Source organism: Oreochromis niloticus, linkage group LG7, assembly GCF_001858045.2.
Source record: "Oreochromis niloticus isolate F11D_XX linkage group LG7, O_niloticus_UMD_NMBU, whole genome shotgun sequence".
In the NCBI taxonomy this organism is placed as follows: Eukaryota; Metazoa; Chordata; class Actinopteri; order Cichliformes; family Cichlidae; genus Oreochromis; species Oreochromis niloticus.
This window is the reverse complement of record NC_031972.2, coordinates 61905293-61923920: the sequence shown is the minus strand read 5'-3', so window position 1 is coordinate 61923920 and position 18628 is coordinate 61905293. Positions and strand designations below refer to the sequence as shown.

At 41.6% G+C, this 18628-nt stretch overlaps 3 protein-coding genes across 3 annotated transcripts; 1 reads left to right on the top strand and 2 right to left on the bottom strand.

Annotated features, from left to right (window-relative positions):
- Positions 1 to 839: 839 nt before the first annotated feature.
- On the bottom strand, positions 840 to 5351 carry wee2 (WEE2 oocyte meiosis inhibiting kinase). Its single transcript, XM_003447114.4, has 12 exons — positions 4735 to 5351; positions 4145 to 4452; positions 3849 to 4057; positions 3607 to 3664; positions 3095 to 3264; positions 2876 to 2997; positions 2650 to 2796; positions 2470 to 2574; positions 2301 to 2386; positions 2017 to 2187; positions 1729 to 1877; positions 840 to 1345 (listed from the first exon to the last, which is right to left on the bottom strand). Exons 1-12 carry the CDS (start codon positions 4778 to 4780, stop codon positions 1180 to 1182), a joined length of 1737 nt encoding a protein of 578 aa, XP_003447162.2. The 5' UTR covers positions 4781 to 5351; the 3' UTR covers positions 840 to 1179.
- Positions 4805 to 11242, top strand: dennd11 (DENN domain containing 11). Its single transcript, XM_003447115.5, has 10 exons — positions 4805 to 4816; positions 5237 to 5783; positions 6278 to 6377; positions 6479 to 6637; positions 7295 to 7448; positions 7558 to 7696; positions 7906 to 8037; positions 8132 to 8282; positions 8426 to 8494; positions 8602 to 11242. The coding sequence occupies exons 1-10, from the start codon at positions 4805 to 4807 to the stop codon at positions 8795 to 8797; spliced, it is 1659 nt and encodes a 552-aa protein (XP_003447163.2). The 3' UTR covers positions 8798 to 11242.
- A 480-nt stretch (positions 11243 to 11722) lies between these two features.
- Positions 11723 to 18519, bottom strand: agk (acylglycerol kinase). The gene is made up of 14 exons (XM_003447059.4): positions 18249 to 18519; positions 18126 to 18165; positions 17965 to 18044; positions 17800 to 17875; positions 17573 to 17698; positions 17358 to 17452; positions 17133 to 17202; positions 13774 to 13853; positions 13631 to 13688; positions 12916 to 13063; positions 12721 to 12818; positions 12516 to 12586; positions 12327 to 12411; positions 11723 to 12206 (listed from the first exon to the last, which is right to left on the bottom strand). Exons 1-14 carry the CDS (start codon positions 18356 to 18358, stop codon positions 12072 to 12074), a joined length of 1272 nt encoding a protein of 423 aa, XP_003447107.1. The 5' UTR covers positions 18359 to 18519; the 3' UTR covers positions 11723 to 12071.
- Positions 18520 to 18628: the final 109 nt, after the last annotated feature.

Here is an 18628-nt window from a genome sequence, read left to right as displayed (position 1 = left end):
GTCATGATGCCTTTAAATACCATCGGAATTTTGCCTGCATATGTATCTTTTGGCTGGCATACACGGTGTTGACTCCAAACTACCCGGAAGGCGTCAAAAACGCATATACGTTTAATTATGTACTTTTATATACTTATTTATCTCTACACACACACACACACACACACACATATATATATATATATATTTTTTTAATGGTTTATACCTTGTGTTGGGGGGGGGGGTGTTGTGTGTGTGTTTGTCTTGTTTTTATGGACATGAAGTCTGCCAATAAAGATTGAATTGAAATGAATTATGGTCATTTTTGACTTAACATGTTACATTAAAATAGTCCCACAGTTATATTTCTTATGTACATATTTTCATAAGCTTAAGAAAACGAATATTCTAAGTTCCATTTGACTTATCCACTTATGTTATTTAAAAAGTCAAAGTATTTACCATTTAAGCCTTAAAAATTGTGACAGGAAGACATTTATATATTATACTATTATTAGAATTTATGCAGTTGTGCAAGTATTGTGTTAAGAATCAGTGGCGGTGCTAATGTGGCCTCGTAAAGGGGGGGAATAAATGAATAAAATTTAATTGGACCTGTGTAAGGGAAGCTTATACTCCAGTTGGTGCTTAAGATTATGACAAGAAGGAACAAACCGAGCCTTTCAAAAAACTTTCACAGTATGGTGGCTCATGCTTTAAGTCCAACATACAGTTGGCTGTAGTTATAGATAAGAGCAACACTCCACTGGAAAGTCCCTGTTCATCTTCTGGATTACAAAGGTCACCACAGAGACACAGGAACACACAATAAAACAGCCTACTCAAAACACAAAATAAAATGCTGATAAGATGCTTAAAATGTTTATTTACAGGTTTAAAAAAAACAAAACAAAACCAAGTACCTGACTTGTTAAGCATACTGGTCTTCACTTGTTATGAGATGTTAAAATTATCACCTGGGACATGTTTGAGTCAAGAATATAATTAAAACATTTCTGTCCAATGCTTTAAGTCTCAGTCAAAACATAAAATAAGATTATCTAGCGATCATCTCTGTTACGGTTGCTGCTGGAGTCACGCTACATTGCCTCCTGCTACATTCTTAACCACAACCTTTTGGCAGAGTGTCACAGTAAACACCACAGCAAAAACTAGAAATTTAGGCTTCTCGTCATCTCATCAGACTCCATAACCTGGGCAACCAAAGCTCATGGATCTTGCAGTCTTTCTACCAACAAGCCTCCTCCCTGGTCTGGGGAGGGAGCCCATCTTGACAGGTGGTCTTTGCCCCTGTAGGTGGTTCTGCTTGGGTGACAAAGCTGCCTGACGGGCCTCCTGAAGTTCTCTGAAAGGGGAAATGAAAGTGTTTTCAACTATAATTAGTCATTAAGATACCAAAACTAGCCTGTTAAATGTGAACATAGGAATGGGTGATTATTAGAGGCTGTCACTGGCGACTACTACAGCATTGCTGAGATGAAACAGCACCACCTGCTGGTACGATCTGTGGATTTTTTTTTGCATTGTCACAGCTTCAGAAGCAACACTTGGGCCTATAACTTCTCCTTCACTTCCTTAACAATGCATTTATTTATTATAAGTGACTTTTAAGTACTCTGAAAGTCTCCCATCATCTCCATTAATTACTGCAATACTTCAAGTGCAACTTGCGTCTGAAACCTTCAAATTGGGGACTGCAGCTCAAATTATTCTCAGTTTTCTTCTTACTTCTCAAGCATGGCAGTTCTGAACCTCTCTACATTCAGCTCTCTTCGTAGCTGAGCAGCCAGCCTCTCAGTCCTCTTCTCCCTCAAGACTGTGTGCTTGCAGAGCTCCCTGGCAGATGGGCGCTTTGTTGGGTCTGGTTCCAGCAACAACTGACAGAGAAAAAGTGCTAAAGATAAGCTATTCCAGCTATTACAAATAAAAATAACATTTAGACAGGTGGCAACTAAGAATGAGTGTTTAAATAGCATTAAATGAAATATTTTAAAAACAACAAGCTTCTAGAATTACCTGAAGTAAACATCTAAAGGGAGGCGAGAGCTCCTGCGGCAGCTTGGGGAGACGGCCCTCTCTAAGACTGTGCCACTGATCTCCATTTAGCGGCAGAGGAGAAGCCCCAGCAGCCAGCAGCACCGTAAGGCCCAGGGCAAATATGTCCGCCTTGGGGAGGTTACTGTAATCCTGGGGAGCGGTGAGACGAGTGAAATGTGAAATTACCACAAGAAACACCACAAAACAGGAAAGTGCAACTAACCAGTTTTCTTTTCATGCAAATGGGTATTCAGAACAGTTACCTCATGCAGGACTTCACTGGCCAGAAAGCGGCTGTCCCCCTCCTCAACTTGAGGACTGGTGGCTGACGTCACGTGACCCAGATCACCTGCAGAAAACTCAAGTCAGCCAACGGTAACAAAAATAAGTCGGTTAAAAAGCTAGCACTTTATTCAACATCAACTGTAATACCGATTTTGTAAATGACTCTGGCTGAAGGGTTTCCATCATCTTCCTCTTCACTCTCGCCCTCACCCATCACAATTGCGCTGGGGCGGTGGCAAATGAATATATTACCTAAAAAGAAAAAACTGTTAGGCACAAGGCACCGCGAATGAACGTCCAAAGGTAGAAGTGGTCAGACAGACGTACTTGGTTTGATGTCCAAGTGAACGAGGCCTGAGCCGTGGATGTATTTTAGACCCACAGACACTTGCAGAAGCAGATCTTTCAACTCTGCCTCTGTGAACGGCTCTCCCTTTGCCTCCCTCTTTACAATAGCGCCATTAAGACTTCCACCTGAGGGACACACACGGGAAGACAAATCAATGCCGTCCTTCATTTTATATTCTACTTTGGATGCTGATTTGAAACCTACCGTCACAGTATTCATTCTGAATAATCATGTGATCATCCTCGGCCCATGCTGAGTAATATCGGACAACATGTGGGTGGTGCCCAAGCACAGCATGTGCATACACTTCCTTTAGGGCCAGCTGCCTAATAAAAGAAGAAAAAAAAAATCTTATCAGTGAAGGTGTTTAAACGATAGGGAGGGCTGATGTGTGTTAGCCAAATAGAAACGGTGCTGACTCACTCATTGGCAGAGCCTGCCAGGGGTTGTCGGGAGCGCTTGATGGCGTACAAGCAACCGTCCAGCCTCTTCACACACTTATAAACTGCACCAAACTCACCCACACCAATGCACTCTAGCTCCAGGAATTCGCTCTCATAGCGTGACAGCATAAAGGCTTGGACAGCTCGTCTCTGCCAGATTAAACAGACATGGTAAGAAGGAAAGATTTCTAAAGAAAGAGCACACGTCACTAGGATGAGAGGAAAACTGGGGTTTCTTCTGTGACGATTCACCAAATATGGTAATATGTCCACAAGGAAATCACTTTGTGAGGATTCTGACAGCAGTTTTCTTTCTGCTAGAGATTCCTTATAGAAATTCCGGAAGTAGGGCTGGCAGGATGTAATTTTTGGACAAAACACAAAGTGAGGAGGCAGCTGAAGATGACAAAGCCCGATGATGAAATCATATCAGAAGCATCTGAAAGGGGGGGGCTACATTCAACACAAGCACTGGTAAAAATAGCTTTGTACCTTTGGTGGGAGAAAGGCTTCATCATCCTCTTCAGATGACGTTAGGCTGTGTTTAAACCTGGAATACAGAAAGAGCATTTAGCCCTTTATATACAGAACTACAAAAGGCAGGCCTGTGTATCAGGACACGTCTAGCAAAGTTTAGACCAAAACTAGTTCAATCTGAATCCTGAAAGCAGTTTTATCATCAGTTGGAGATTCTTATTGTGACAGCAGTCCTGTAATAAGGTGGAATCACATACCTGCGGCCATAGTCGTCATCATCATCACTCCTACAACTGTTCCTCCACTGTTGCTCGCTGTTCCTGCGCACAGGGTCTGGGGTGAAAGGATTCACATTGACAAGAGGTGCCGTGATTATGTTTGCGGCAGCTGAGGCAAAACGCAGAGTTCGCTGTTGACGACTTATCTTGAGACTGGAGTAAGGCTGGGAGGACTTTGATAGCAAACTCTATAGTAAGCGAGAAAGACAAAGAAAAAACAAAACCAACATCATTCAAGCACACAGACGGGAAACAGAAGCATGTTTCTTCCCCACCTTGGGTGTGCTGGGAGAGTCACACAGTCTCAGCTTCCTCCAGGAGGCGTAAGGTATGGGGCTGGTACAGTGCTGAGGGGAACATAAAGAGTTGCTTCTACTGAAGTGACATTGCGCTCTCGGGGTCCTGCAGGCAGAGGTGGGACTGTAGACTCTGGAGGTGCTGTCATCAGAGTTGTCACCGCTGCTGCTTTCTTCTCCACAGCTAGAAAAATCTAGCTGCTGGCTGATTCCATCAAATAAAGTAGCCATGCTTGGGGCCTGAGTTTGGGGAATGGCTTCTTTCATAATGCCATATCCTTTTACACCTGAGAGCACAACAGCACTGTACTAAAATCTGGACTGATGTTATGCACAAAATGTGAAGCCTGCTTGTTCATAGAGGTAACAAGTTTACAGTTACACCCCCACACCTCTAAAGTCAGAGGCCTAGTGTAGGATAAAGGGTTACTATAAGCAGCCCACTAAAAGTCAAATTAATTAGTTCCCCGCCCAGTTGTTTTATTATTGCCAGCAAAAACATTAAGCTCAAAAGATGTTTCTCATATTGCTTATAGCCCTAATAACGTGTGTTTATCACGTATACTCACAAACAAATAGCCAACCACGCCAACACGCTTGAATTTCGCGCCACATATGTATGACTTCCTGTTTAAATAAATGACGCCACCGGTTTCAGCCATCCAGCTCTCTGATTGGTTGAGTTGTGGTAATTGAAGAAACACCTTGACGTAAAGCATTACTAAAGAAATGTGATATTTAGTTAATGTTAGGGTAGTGTGGGGATATTACGAAAAACTAACATTTGACATTTAAAGTAAGAATAAAAATTTATTAAAAGATTTTTCTAATGACCCTATTAAGTCGCTTTATAGTCATTATTAAGGACAGTTGCAAATATCCATTGTTGTAAGTAACTTAAAATGTTGTGTATTTGACAGGGGAAATGTAAAAAAAAAAAAAAAAAATAGGTCACTGTATTAAATAGTAATATAGACACGTGGGCGGAAGTGGGCTACGTCATCAAAACAGTGAGGCAGGAGGAGGAAAAGAAGCCCCGTCCGTGGATGTGACACGCTTACAAATACATAGAAAACAACTCCGCGAGCAGCAGGAAATCATGATCCGTCTCTCACGCCGTGCTTAACCCGCTCGACACATCGGCACGTCGGAGCTTTGTGTATTTTCTCCCCTTCCTTCTCGTGTCCTCGGAGGCTGCAGCAGCACCATGGTGGAACAGTCGGACCGAGCTCCGCTCCTGGACTGGGAGGAGATCCCACCGCCCGATCCGAACCAGGCGGCTCAACCTACGCCTCAGCCGCCGCGAGAAGAAGACTCCGCAGCGGAGAAAAGTGCGCCGACAGACACTGCGGCTGGTACTGGGTGGAGCAGCACCACCACCATCGACGCCACCACCATCATCATCCCCCCGGCCCGACACGCAATGTGACAGCTGCTGTTGTTGTCAAAGGGGACGGAAGCCCGGGCCGAACAGAGCTGTCCGGGCACGGCTGGGATCGCCCGCAGCCTCTCGGTACAGACCGTAACGTCCCTTTCCCCGGCCTCTCAGTGAAGGATCAGTGGGAGGAAAAAGACCAGATAGTGGCCGTGTTTGTGGTTACCTTTGATACAAGATCAGGTGAGCAAGCAGACTTTGATCTTTTTATCCTTCGCATTTAAAATTCTCAGACATGGACTGCGTAACCGCAGAAATGATAATCATGTGATGTTTTGACATCTTTATCTGTGCAACCATGCATTATATTGAACGGTTCTCATAAAAGCCATAAGGAAGGAAATAACCTCAACTATTGTGAGGCAACCTTTCAACACAAGACAAAAGTCAAACATCCTTTAAGGCTCATGCAAAAATGAGTTACTGAAGTCCCCAAATCGTCTAAAGGGGAAATCCTTCCACTTAGATCTTATTTAGAATTGATCAGAACTCTCTAATTCCTAGGTTTCTTCACGTTTTACATAGTTGTGGTGGTTGAGTCACTGCTTTCTTACTCTCCCTGACCTCTGGCTAACACATGACTAACATGCAGGAATCGAGGAAGTTGCCAGGATGAAAGTAGACAGTGTAGGAAGTGACTTCATGGGTTATTGTGTGTGTGTATTTGTGAATGGCAGGGAATATGATAGAGTGGTGCCTGCCTCATGACATCAACTTGGATGGTGTTGAATTCAAGTCAATGGCCAGCGGTTCTCATCGGATCACCAGCGACTTCATGTACGTACTTCCACATGTCAAATTTTCAGCTCAGTAGGAATGAGGCTCAGAAATCTGTCAGTCTGTGTTTACTCCTGCTCTCCGTTATGCCCACTGGACAGATATTTCCGTAAGGGTGGCTACTTCGGTCTGGCATGTTTTGCAAACATGCCCGTGGAGAGTGAGCTGGAACGAGGAGCGAGAATGAAGTCTGTGGGAATTTTGTCTCCGTCCTACACTCTGCTCTACCGTTACATGCACTTCCTGGAGAACCAAGTCAGGTGAGACATGCAGAGTTACTGTTTTCCTCCTTCCTCTTCTTACCCTGCCCACAGGTTCCTTTTTATATACCTGCCTCATATTCTTGCTTCTTTAATATAAGCTCATCTATTAAACATGAACTCAGGATCCCAGTTGCAGCTTTTGTCACAAGAACCCACTGACATGCAGTTTTTCTATGAAGTCTTAGCACAGGAGTGAAGAAAATACTGTTAACAGCATCTCTCCTCCTCTCTTCTGAAACACTGCTCTCCTTATGATAAAATCCTGACAGGTTTGGGTTACAGTTAAAGCAGATCTGCTGTAACTTGAAGGGAGTGTGGATATCTTGGCTACATTTTATGTGTGACACTTTGCAGTAGCAAGCTTAAAATGTGTGATCTGTATGGCTTAAGTGGTTAAATCAAATAGAAAAGTTTAATTTATTTCATACAGCTGGCCTCAGATGATCTCACTGTGCAATTTATGGATAACTGATGCTTTGCACAATCTGTGATCTTGCGTTAGGATGACCAAACACTGGCTAATACTGAATACACAATTTAAAGTCCACGCAGTAACATGAGCTGTGAGCACCGGAGGGAATGTGCAGAGAGACGTGAGTTCAAGCTTAGTCTGCTCACATTCCTTCTTTTTTTCCCTTTGTCATCCCCTTGAAGACACCAGTTGGAGTGTCCTGGCCAGTATTCTCCACTAGAGGCCTTCTACGAGGATAAGAAGGCCATTCTTCCCCCTACAGGAAACGGACTAGTCACCGCCTGCCCGACCTGGAGTGTTACCAATATAAGCCGCTGCATGCACCCTGAAATGAAGGTCTGAAAGCACACACTTGGGTTACTGATGCTCCCTTGTTTTGAATGCTCTGAAACAAAAATGTAACCCCCCAAAAATGACCACATTTGCCACTACTTGCACCCTGCAGATCACCCACCCGGCTGGCTGCATGTCCCAGTTCATCCAGTTTTTCGGGGAGCAAATAATGGTGCTGTGGAAGTTCGCGCTGCTTCGGAAGCGCATACTCATGTTCTCCCCTCCACCTGTAGGAGTTGTCTGCTACAGGGGTGAGTTGCTTAATCATAGCTTGTGCACACCCTATTAACATTTCTCTATAGCTCTTGGGTAATATGTGATTTATTGCATATGCGCATTCTGTTTTCACAATACTGTGATGCAAATGGATCAAGATGTAACAAATAGTCAAACAGAGAAGTATGTGTGGTCTTTTTTTCTCTTTTTGGAGGTTTTCATTCATATTTTCATATTCCCTCAGTGTATTGCTGTTGCTGCCTGGCCAACGTTTCATTACCTGGCATTGGAGTTTCTGTGCCTGAATTACGGCCTTTCTTCTACATCAACATAGCCGACATCTCTGCCCTGGAAACAGAGCTGTCATACGTGGCCTGTGAGTGAAGTTTAACTGTAAATGTTTGATTTACAACATATAAAGTGATGAGTTCTTTTATATAGACATGTTTTCCCATGTGATGTGTTTGAAGGCACCACGGAGAAGATCTTTGAGGAGAAAAAGGAGCTGTATGACGTCTATATCGATAACCAGAATGTGAAAACTCACAGAAGCCATTTGCAGCAGCTGCTCAGGCTGAACGCAGCAGACAAGGAGAAATACAGGAAGCTGACTGAGCAGAGGTGCGTTAAAATTGTGTAGCTCCTCTTTGTTTTTGTTTAAATTTGCAAAACGCATTTGTTTTGTGGTCATAGAAATACGCTGCAAAATGAGCGAGGATGGCGATTATTCATTTATTTTACAGTGACTGCCTTTTTTTTCAAAGGCAACTGCTGCTGTACTCTCAGGAGGTGGGTGAAGACTGCACATCAAATGAAGAGGATCTTTTCATCCTGTGAGTCCTTGACAGCTGGTTGCATGGTTGATAATGGACTTGAATCATACTCAGACGAGTGCAGTGTGGCCCACGTAATAATGCGGTTGCCTTTAATCTCATCTTAGGTTCTTTATGGAGCTTAATAACCGCATCTTCCAGACCCTGTCAGAGGTAGCAGGAAGCGCCGACCCCACTCTCACTGGTGAGCACGTGAGGGCCATGGGGCTGGATCCCCAGGGAGATCGAGCATTCCTTGCCGACCTGCTGGAGGTTTATGGTTTCGATGTAACATTGGTCATAGACAACCTCTGCTGCCCCTGAACCCCATTCAACCCGGGAAACTCGGAAGCCACTGGATTATATGTGCCTACTAGGGTCACAAATACAAGACTCTGAAGACACTGCCTCCATCCTGGGACTTCATCTGCTCTCTTCTGTGTGTGTGTGTGTGTGTGTGTGTGTGTGTGTGTCTCATCTTAACCTGAGGAGACTGTTTCTAACCACTGTGGGAGAAAAGGACACCTAACATTGTGCACTTCTTCACAGTGGGTGATAAACACCAATACTGCTGAGCAGACTTGTCATCCTGTGGCCATTAACATCTTATGCGAGTCACTTCTTGCTGTTTTTGTCCGAACCACAGTTTTCTTGTGTGCACATTTGTTTGACTTTGATTAAGTGACCAGGACTGAAGCACTGGATGAAAATGTAAACGAGTCTGATGATTGCACCTGCTACTGTAGTGAAGTCACTGGCACTTTGACGTCCACTTCTGGTTTGTCTAAAGAATGGATTTAAGGTTCCTCGAAATGAATTTGTGCACTTCAGATATCTTTCCTGGAAAATCACACAGACCTCAGAATAACAGCTGTAATTCTGTTCTTATGTTTTTTTTTGTCTGACTGATTCTGAAAATGGTTGAGGGGGGAAAAAAGCTTTTGGACCACGTTAATTGCCTTTGAAAAAGGAAGCAATATGAATCTGAATGATAAGGGAAAAGCTGTTCTAAGGACCTTGCTCACCTTCATGCACCTTAAACAATATTTAGATACCACAGAGTGCAGGGGATCGATGTGTTCTGGAAACTTTTTGCATTGTTGTACGTCGAAGCTTCTCATTTGTCATAATTGGTGGAAGACTTTTCAATGAATGTGTAACTCTTATTGTGAATGCTGCACCACGTCCGCCACTGGACTGTTTCCCGATGCACACAGTCATGCTTAAATTGAACTTTTTATATGCTGTTTTTATGATTTACAGTCTGAGCCATCTAGTTATTCTAGAGCAGGAGCGCCTGTAAATGTCTTTTCTTTGTCAAACTACTGTAGAGCCTTGTTCATGAGCAGAAGTTCATATATCTCTTAGAATTCTGCTAACTAAAGAGTAATCGATGAAGCTGTTTGTTGATTAACTTTCAAGAGCTCCTTTTCAGCTGTGTTCATGACAAAGATCTCTTTGTGTGCGTTTAAAAAAAAACCTGTAATGTCCTGAGCCGAGCAGAAGCTTTAACTCCTCCTCTGTGGGCAAATTCACGGAAAGGACTCGGTCTGTTCCGTCTGTTTTTCCTCAGTCCTTTCATCAGTGAATCCAGCTTTAGAAATGGCCCAACTGTGTCTTTTGAATACTGCTGGCAGAGTGCTTTTATTTCAGCCACCCCTTTGCCAACCACGGTGATAATTTGTTCCATGTTGGAACACATAAGTCTGACGTTTGCCTTGTATAAAACTGAAGAAGTGGTTTTATCTCTCTCTCTGACATACTCCACCCGAGCATATTTTTTCTGGCTTTGTTAAGAAAATACAGTGCACTAAGTGTTGTATATTTAAGAAAAGGGTTGTAAAGGGGACCTATTCTGCATTTCCTTAGTGTCTCATATACGCTCATACTAAACATGGCCAAAGTTTCAAATAATGAGGTCAGGGAAGCAGATTCTCACAGTGTTATATATTGAAAATGTTGCCTCTGCGTAGATGAGAAGCCCCACCTCCTGTTCGTGAGGGGCAGCCAATCAGAAGAAAGTTGGCTGAAAGGGAGAGAAACTAAAACGTCAAAGATCTGCACCACAGCCCAGTATTTAAGACAAATAAGGATTATTTTGAACTCTGAGTCATGCAAAGCAACTCTAGTAGTATCCATTCAAAAACATATGGACCTGGAAATGAGCATCGTAGGTCTCCTTTAAGCCCGTTTTTTTGAATGGGGCCTTATCATAATGTGACTTTTTTCAACAAGAGCAAGGTGACTAATTTCTCTGTGTACATCAACATTAACTGCTAAAAGATTAGGTACACTGTCACAAGCACTTCAGAATGACCCTAGCTTTTCCAGGATTGACTACCTAGCCTGTTGACTTATCAGCTGATATATCATCTTCCCTCTGACAGCGTTTGCTTTCCAGGTGTATGTTTAATGTTTAAAAGAAAAAGAAAGGGAATGTACACAACACCAACCACTGTATAAAATGCCTTCTTTGTGGAACTGTTCACAGATGTGTACCAGCATTAGCTAAATGATTCGTCTGTACAGCCGTTTCACATTACTGAATGTCAAAGACGGCAAAAGTATTGCACACATGCAGCAACGTATCCAAGTAGTGTGACTGTTTTCTTCTTGATTGTAAGAGTATTCACACAATAACAAGTCTTCACCTCTACTAATGCGAAATACTGTAAGAGATGTCAGTAATGTACACGAGAACTCAATAGCATGAGCAACTGTCAGTTTCACTGTACTGCCATTGTAAAACAATAAAACACTGATATGGTTCAAGTGTTATCTAATCTTCTAACACCACATCATTATTTTCCTATTTCAATTCCTTTATAGTCCTCCTTTGTAAAAAATATGTTTTGTATTTAAAGTCAATCGTTCTGTAGCAAAAACATAGAAAATAAGTTTATATTCCGCCTGAAACTTTCAGATTTTTCAACCAAACCAAAATGAACCTACAGCATTCTCAAAGGGCCCCACAAAGCAGCCACAAGCTTAATCCTGCAGATTTGCTGTCTAGTACGCCATCTGTCCGATCAGACTCGGCATCTCCGTGCAGCGTGCCAAAACTCCGGGTCTAAGCTACTGCAAAACACAACGTCCCCACATTGATCTTTACTCAGTCACCTTGCTCCCTTCTTTTTAAAATCGACATTTTTTCCAAGAAGACCAGCAGAAGTGCAGTTCTGATGGCTTTATAACCTTGATATTGAACATATAAATATCACAAAGGGAGAAAAACAGTTTGCACCAAGGTGGGCAGACATTATTTTTATTGACCATGTTAATAGTGAACTTTTCAGTAAACATCCTGTAAGACAGCCTGTGCATGGGTTACTGGCTTAGAAAAGAAGCCTTGGTCCTTTAACATACAGCAAACAGCCTGTAAGGTAGTTGTTTTTGTAACTGGTACTGAATATTTTATGTTTACATGGAGCAAAACAGCCCCCATCAGCACTTCACGATCATTTAAAAAACTGCTGGCAAAGCAAAAATCCATTTTGAGGGTGAACTCTGGGTTTGATGGCATCTGGTTCTTTGACTTCCCTCGAATTCGGCTTCTGTCCCGCTGTTCTTGTCTTCTTTCGGCTTCTCTGTTTTCTCATCACTGGATCTGTGAGAGGAGCTGCTCTCTGCGCTCGGCACTGATGAAGAAGCGGAGTTTCCGTGGCAACAGCCTTACCTCCACAGGCATCGCCTCATACTCCTCATTGTCGATGTTGTAGAAGCCAGAGGCGCCCTGCGGGGACCATGGCAAAGTTAAATGTCAGGACAAAAACTCGCACACTGATCTTCTGGAAGTAGACTGACTTATAGAATCACAACCTTAAAGCAGGTCTGATTTGAAAGGATTTCTGACCTCTGGCAGCTGCAGCCGGCAAGCACCAGCCTCCAATTCTGTGGCATTTTCAGTGAATACAGTCGGGTCTGCTGCTTTTTTATTGCTATTATGAAGAACATTTAAAATCATTGAATGCATTTTGCACAATCACACACTTTCAGAAATTTACAGCAAGAGCAATTAGGAAAAAAACAAAACACTACTGACCCTGCAGTAATGAACTCGCCCATGGTCAAGTTGTGAGTCTCTGCACTGATCCTGAGGGAGTCATTGATGCGCTGAAAATTAAAATAAAGGACGCAAAAACTTCAGAGAGGCACAGAGCACTTAAAGGGGCAGTGACAGGATGTTTTCTTTTTGTTTTTCTAAGAACAGCAACACAGTTTTACATATATAATGATTTGTAACTGACCCTCTCCACTGGGTTTTTGTTGTGTGTTTGAATAAAGAGCTCTAACGTTGACAGCTGCTGCTCTTCCCACTTCTCTGGCTCTTCCACTTTTGGAGGCTCTGACCAAACACACAACCACCAAAGCAACAATTAGACAAACAGTGTCCACTGGGCTGTTGTGCTACAAGTCGTTCAAGTTCAGTCACATTCGCTCACCTTCAGCTGGTGGGTTCCAGTAGTTCTTCAGCCTGCGGATGATGCGGTAGATCAGATTCGGCCTGGGGGCCTTCACAGGGGGCAGGTCAGGGGGCCGAAGCGTGGGAGCCAAATAGGACACAGAGACATCCCGGACCAGAGGCCACTCCTAAAACATAGTTAGTAGTGAATAAATAGTGTCATTACTTCTCTACTAAGAATGTTGTTTGAGATTTATAAAAAAAAAAAAAAAACATCTGCAAATTTGGACAGGAATAGCTTTAAAACTGTTAAAACTGTTACAGCTTAGGCTGCAGGACTAACGGACGGCTCAAATAATTTGTGAAAAGTGAAAATCTGGAGCAAATATTGCCAACTGTACTTCTGCATTAAAAATAACATACACTAGCCAGTATATAAGAGCCTCATGAACCGGTAGACACTCATCTTACTGGGTTAGCAGACACAGAATCACAAAAGGAGACAATGGGAGAAACACATCCATAACACGAGTGATCTGCACCGACTGACTCGTTTCAAAATGTACTCCCAAGTTTTTGTAAGGATGTGAAACTTAGACCACAACAGGTTAATGGAGTGAGAGGTTTGTTGTTATTTTCAATGCAGGAGAAAATAAGGGAAAAAAAACTAATAGTAACTATAATAATTATGAAAGAAAGGAATTGCACATATTAATCGCTTTGCCAGCATGTTTAAGAAAAGAGAACATCCTTACCCTCAGAGTGCTAAACCAATGTGCCGCATTCGTCTTCAGCGGTCCGAGGTACCAATATCTGTAGGGAAATGTTATGGTTAATTATTCTTATATGTAAAGAATCTTTGTCTTCCTCGTCTAGTTACAGTCTTGAGTAATCTTACTTGCTGATTTTTGAAGCCACATCTCTAAAAGCCCCCCAACGCAGTCCCATCAGAGCAAAGACTGGCTGCTCTTTCTCTCCCTGGAAAAACAAGCACATACACTTCAAAGTCAAACTCCTGTCCAAGTGTTAAAACAATGCAGTTTCTCTCTGCACTGTCACTGAAATTCAAACTCGACTGAGATTTTCAGTAGACATGTCACCTCGTTCTCCAGTTCTCACATTCACAAACGTGGGTATTGACAGCAATAGTCCGTCAGTCTTTTACAGCTGAGGGGTAAAAACTACATTTGAACACAAGTCTCATGTTTAAATTCCCACTTTTATAGCACTGAGAATAGTTTCATCATTAAATATCAAGGGTAACAAAATGTATATGTAAAGTACTTTTTTAAAAATTATGCATTCAGCTTTGTATTTACTTCCTCACTTAGCTAGTTGTCAATTTATTTATGTATTTACTGATTTTTATTGTATTTTGTTTGTTTTATATTATATGTATTTGTTACTTTATATTCTAAGAGTCAAACACTCTCAGTTTGACTGAGTCTAGAATCAGAGTACCGCACATCTCTACTTTTAATTACAGAAACAGTCACTAACTTGCCATTGCATACTTTATTTACTTTATTGGGGTGGCCACTATTGACCATTTGCAGGAAAAGAGATGGGTATATGATTCTCTGCATTAGGAGCTGCACAATGTTGTCACATAACAAAACTGAAACATATTTTCTACCTGGGATTTGGTGTCGTGGGTCGAGCTGCTTAAAGTCATGTTTTTCCACCATGTAACCACGCCAGTAATTTCCATCCACTGTTTGCTCTTCCTATCACATGGCAGCGGTATGCAGTTGCGTCATCTGTTTACTTTTGGGTAGCACATCACCAGCTGCTAGTCTCTCCTCCTTCTTGACCTGGTTATACTCCACAGAGTTTCTTTGTTTGTTTTGATCTGTGCTTTTTTGGAGGTTGTTGAAGTATCTCCCTATTTACTGAACCCTACAGGGAGTGCAGAATTATTAGGCAAGTTGTATTTTTGAGGAATAATTTTATTATTGAACAACAACCATGTTCTCAATGAACCCAAAAAACTCATTAATATCAAAGCTGAATGTTTTTGGAAGTAGTTTTTAGTTTTAGCTATTTTAGGGGGATATCTGTGTGTGCAGGTGACTATTACTGTGCATAATTATTAGGCAACTTAACAAAAAACAAATATATACCCATTTCAATTTACCAGTGAAACCAATATAACATCTCCACATTCACAAATATACATTTCTGACATTCAAAAACAAAACAAAAACAAATCAGCGACCAATATAGCCACCTTTCTTTGCAAGGACACTCAAAAGCCTGCCATCCATGGATTCTGTCAGTGTTTTGATCTGTTCACCATCAACATTGCGTGCAGCAGCAACCACAGCCACCCAGACACTGTTCAGAGAGGTGTACTGTTTTCCCTCCTTGTAAATCTCACATTTGATGATGGACCACAGGTTCTCAATGGGGTTCAGATCAGGTGAACAAGGAGGCCATGTCATTAGTTTTTCTTCTTTTATACCCTTTCTTGCCAGCCACGCTGTGGAGTACTTGGACGCGTGTGATGGAGCATTGTCCTGCATGAAAATCATGTTTTTCTTGAAGGATGCAGACTTCTTCCTGTACCACTGCTTGAAGAAGGTGTCTTCCAGAAACTGGCAGTAGGACTGGGAGTTGAGCTTGACTCCATCCTCAACCCGAAAAGGCCCCACAAGCTCATCTTTGATGATACCAGCCCAAACCAGTACTCCACCTCCACCTTGCTGGCGTCTGAGTCGGACTGGAGCTCTCTGCCCTTTACCAATCCAGCCACGGGCCCATCCATCTGGCCCATCAAGACTCACTCTCATTTCATCAGTCCATAAAACCTTAGAAAAATCAGTCTTGAGATATTTCTTGGCCCAGTCTTGACGTTTCAGCTTGTGTGTCTTGTTCAGTGGTGGTCATCTTTCAGCCTTTCTTACCTTGGCCATGTCTCTGAGTATTGCACACCTTGTGCTTTTGGGCACTCCAGTGATGTTGCAGCTCTGAAATATGGCCAAACTGGTGGCAAGTGGCATCTTGGCAGCTGCACGCTTGACTTTTCTCAGTTCATGGGCAGTTATTTTGCGCCTTGGTTTTTCCACACGCTTCTTGCGACCCTGTTGACTATTTTGAATGAAACTCTTGATTGTTCGATGATCACGCTTCAGAAGCTTTGCAATTTAAGACTGCTGCATCCCTCTGCAAGATATCTCACTATTTTTGACTTTTCTGAGCCTGTCAAGTCCTTCGTTTGACCCATTTTGCCAAAGGAAAGGAAGTTGCCTAATAATTATGCACACCTGATATAGGGTGTTGATGTCATTAGACCACACCCCTTCTCATTACAGAGATGCACATCACCTAATATGCTTAATTGGTAGTAGGCTTTTGAGCCTATACAGCTTGGAGTAAGACAACATGCATGAAGAGGATGATGTGGACAAAATACTCATTTGCCTAATAATTCTGCACTCCCTGTAATTGAAAACTGAAATTCAGCGCTTGCTGTCAGATATGTCTTGCTTGTCTTTCAGTTGTGTGTGCTAGGAAACATAAACAGGTGTCACTGAGATGGGAAAGATACTGCAATATGACACTTTTATATCATGGAAAATGTATATTATCGCAGATGATATGATATGGCACAGCCCAAGTGCCAAGGATCCTGAAGCCTCTGGGAAGAACTTTTTTTTTTAATTACTACACACCTTGGACATGAAATAATTTGCATGGAGACCTGAATTTAAATTTGCTTATTTCTTCTGCTGAATTTAAAGTCATCAACATGGCAAAAGAGAATATTAAATATTAAGAAGAAAATTAAAAATAGTAGTTTATGTTTACGTTTAGCCCAACATGTATTCAAAATATGAAAAGAAAGTCAATGAATAAATAAGTTTGGGTGGTACAAAAGGAGAATAAATGAAAATCATCAAAATAAATGAATGTATATATTTTTAAACTGGAAAAATAATGTCACATTGGAAAATTAAAAAAAAAAAAAAATACTCACAAAAACCGATAAAACTCATTTTTTTTCTTGTAATTTTCTTTCATTATAATAAATATTCATATATGTTTTTAAAAATATCTATATTTTTTACCTAATGGCTTTTAAAATAAATATTAAATAACTTTGTAATTTTTAAAATGTGCTTTATGAATCCAGTTTACCGGCTTACTCACTTGTTTTAATATTGGCTGTTAAAAACAGCAAGATTTTTTAAAATAAGTACAGATTTAGTTTGTAACTTTAAGGCTGTGTAGAGCAATATATAAGCAGTTTCTCACTTTGATTTGGAGCACATCCAGCGGTACAGTTTCTCCCTTCAGTATTGACAGTGTTGCTGATGTGATGTCCCTGGAAAATGAATGACATTAAAAACATTCTAGTTAATGGAAGAAATCAGGAATTCTGTACTATATATTTGCTGAGTGACATGATAACAACCCAGTGAAGTTTGTCGTGGGAATATGTAATGATCTTTTTGTGTGTGATGCTGAAACATTACTTACTTGACCTTGTTGTCACTGAGGAGATGAAGACTTGGACTGAGGGAATTATGGGAGCCTAGTGGAATGAATCCAATTGGTGTCTTACTGAAGACGTCCTGTGGTCAGAAAACATCCACCAAAAGAAAGATTTAATTACTTAAAGTATCAGACCGAATACAGTTATTACAGACAGATGATGTCAGATTAACACAGCTACTATATTACATTACACCTACTTGGTCTGGCCTTCTCAGTAAACCTGTGATCACTTCCTGCAACGTGCCATCTCCTCCAGCCACGATCAGCATGTCTGTTTCTTCCATTAACTCGATCAGTTTTTTTGCCTGGCCTTCATAGTCTGTCTGTAGAGGGATATGTAATATCTAGATGTGATGTCATGCTCTGTGACACTCTCAGAGACACTATTACCTGATAAATATCCAATTGAAATAGAAAACATTACCTTGACTACTGTAATCTGCACACCAGCCAGGTGTAAAATAGGAGCAGCATTCTTTTCAAATAGGTTGTTGGCTTTCCTGGAGAAAATTAACACAGGAAGCTGTAAATATTCTGAGAAGAATTAAACAAGACTCTCAGAGAGATGTCTGGAGATTATGCGTCTTACCCGTTGCAAGCTGCAGGGTTCAAAATCACAGTTGCTTTCCTGATTCGCTCCTGTGGTGCTATCTGCTGCTGTCCATATTCCTAACACAAATGATGATGTTAAGGATAACTGTCACAAAGAGGAAACTTGTGTTTTGGGGTAATAATTTTGTGACACCTTACCCTGGCTAGTAGACACGCCTCTCTGCGCAGGACGCTGTCACTGATGAAATATTATACATAACATTTAGGACACGAAAACGGGAATTTGTGCACTCTGTCTCATTCATAGCATGAAATACCCACCAGTGTTTTCCATACAGCCAGTATCCACCGTAGGACAAGACACACACAGCAAATGTGCTTTTCTTCCAATGATTTCGCAAAGTCCGAAACACTTTCACGACTCGAGCCATGACTGTGATTAAACTGTTTTCAAAACCTCAATTTTAGCGCAGTGGTACAGATCATTAAACGTCATAAACGACACATTTTCATCACAGCGGTCACAGACTCACAGATATAAGACTAGCATGGACATTTTGGTGTACCGTCAAAACAGTTGGAAGCAAAACAGGAGCCTCAAACTCATGGTTCCGCTTGTGTTTTGTTTTTTTTCGGAACTATTTCTAGTTGCATATTTTTTTCAAGTATTGCTTTATATAAGTCTCCTAAAAATATTTTAT

Bases quoted from the DNA above. Each gene is read 5' to 3' on its own strand.
- wee2 (XM_003447114.4), bottom strand. From the start codon at position 4,780: ATGTGGCGCGAAATTCAAGCGTGTTGGCGTGGTTGGCTATTTGTTT. The intron at 4,453-4,734 runs GTGAGTATACGT...TTGTGCTCTCAG, and splicing joins GCGTGGTTGGCTATTTGTTT to GTGTAAAAGGATATGGCATT. The intron at 2,998-3,094 runs GTGAGTCAGCAC...TTCTTTTATTAG, and splicing joins CTGGCAGGCTCTGCCAATGA to GCAGCTGGCCCTAAAGGAAG.
- dennd11 (XM_003447115.5), top strand. The intron at 6,378-6,478 runs GTACGTACTTCC...CCCACTGGACAG, and splicing joins CGGATCACCAGCGACTTCAT to ATATTTCCGTAAGGGTGGCT. The intron at 7,449-7,557 runs GTCTGAAAGCAC...TGCACCCTGCAG, and splicing joins GCATGCACCCTGAAATGAAG to ATCACCCACCCGGCTGGCTG.
- agk (XM_003447059.4), bottom strand. From the start codon at position 18,358: ATGGCTCGAGTCGTGAAAGTGTTTCGGACTTTGCGAAATCATTGGAAG. The intron at 17,876-17,964 runs GTAAGACGCATA...AATTTTCTCCAG, and splicing joins AACCCTGCAGCTTGCAACGG to GAAAGCCAACAACCTATTTG. The intron at 17,203-17,357 runs GTAAGTAATGTT...TTCATTTTCCAG, and splicing joins CTCAGTGACAACAAGGTCAA to GGACATCACATCAGCAACAC.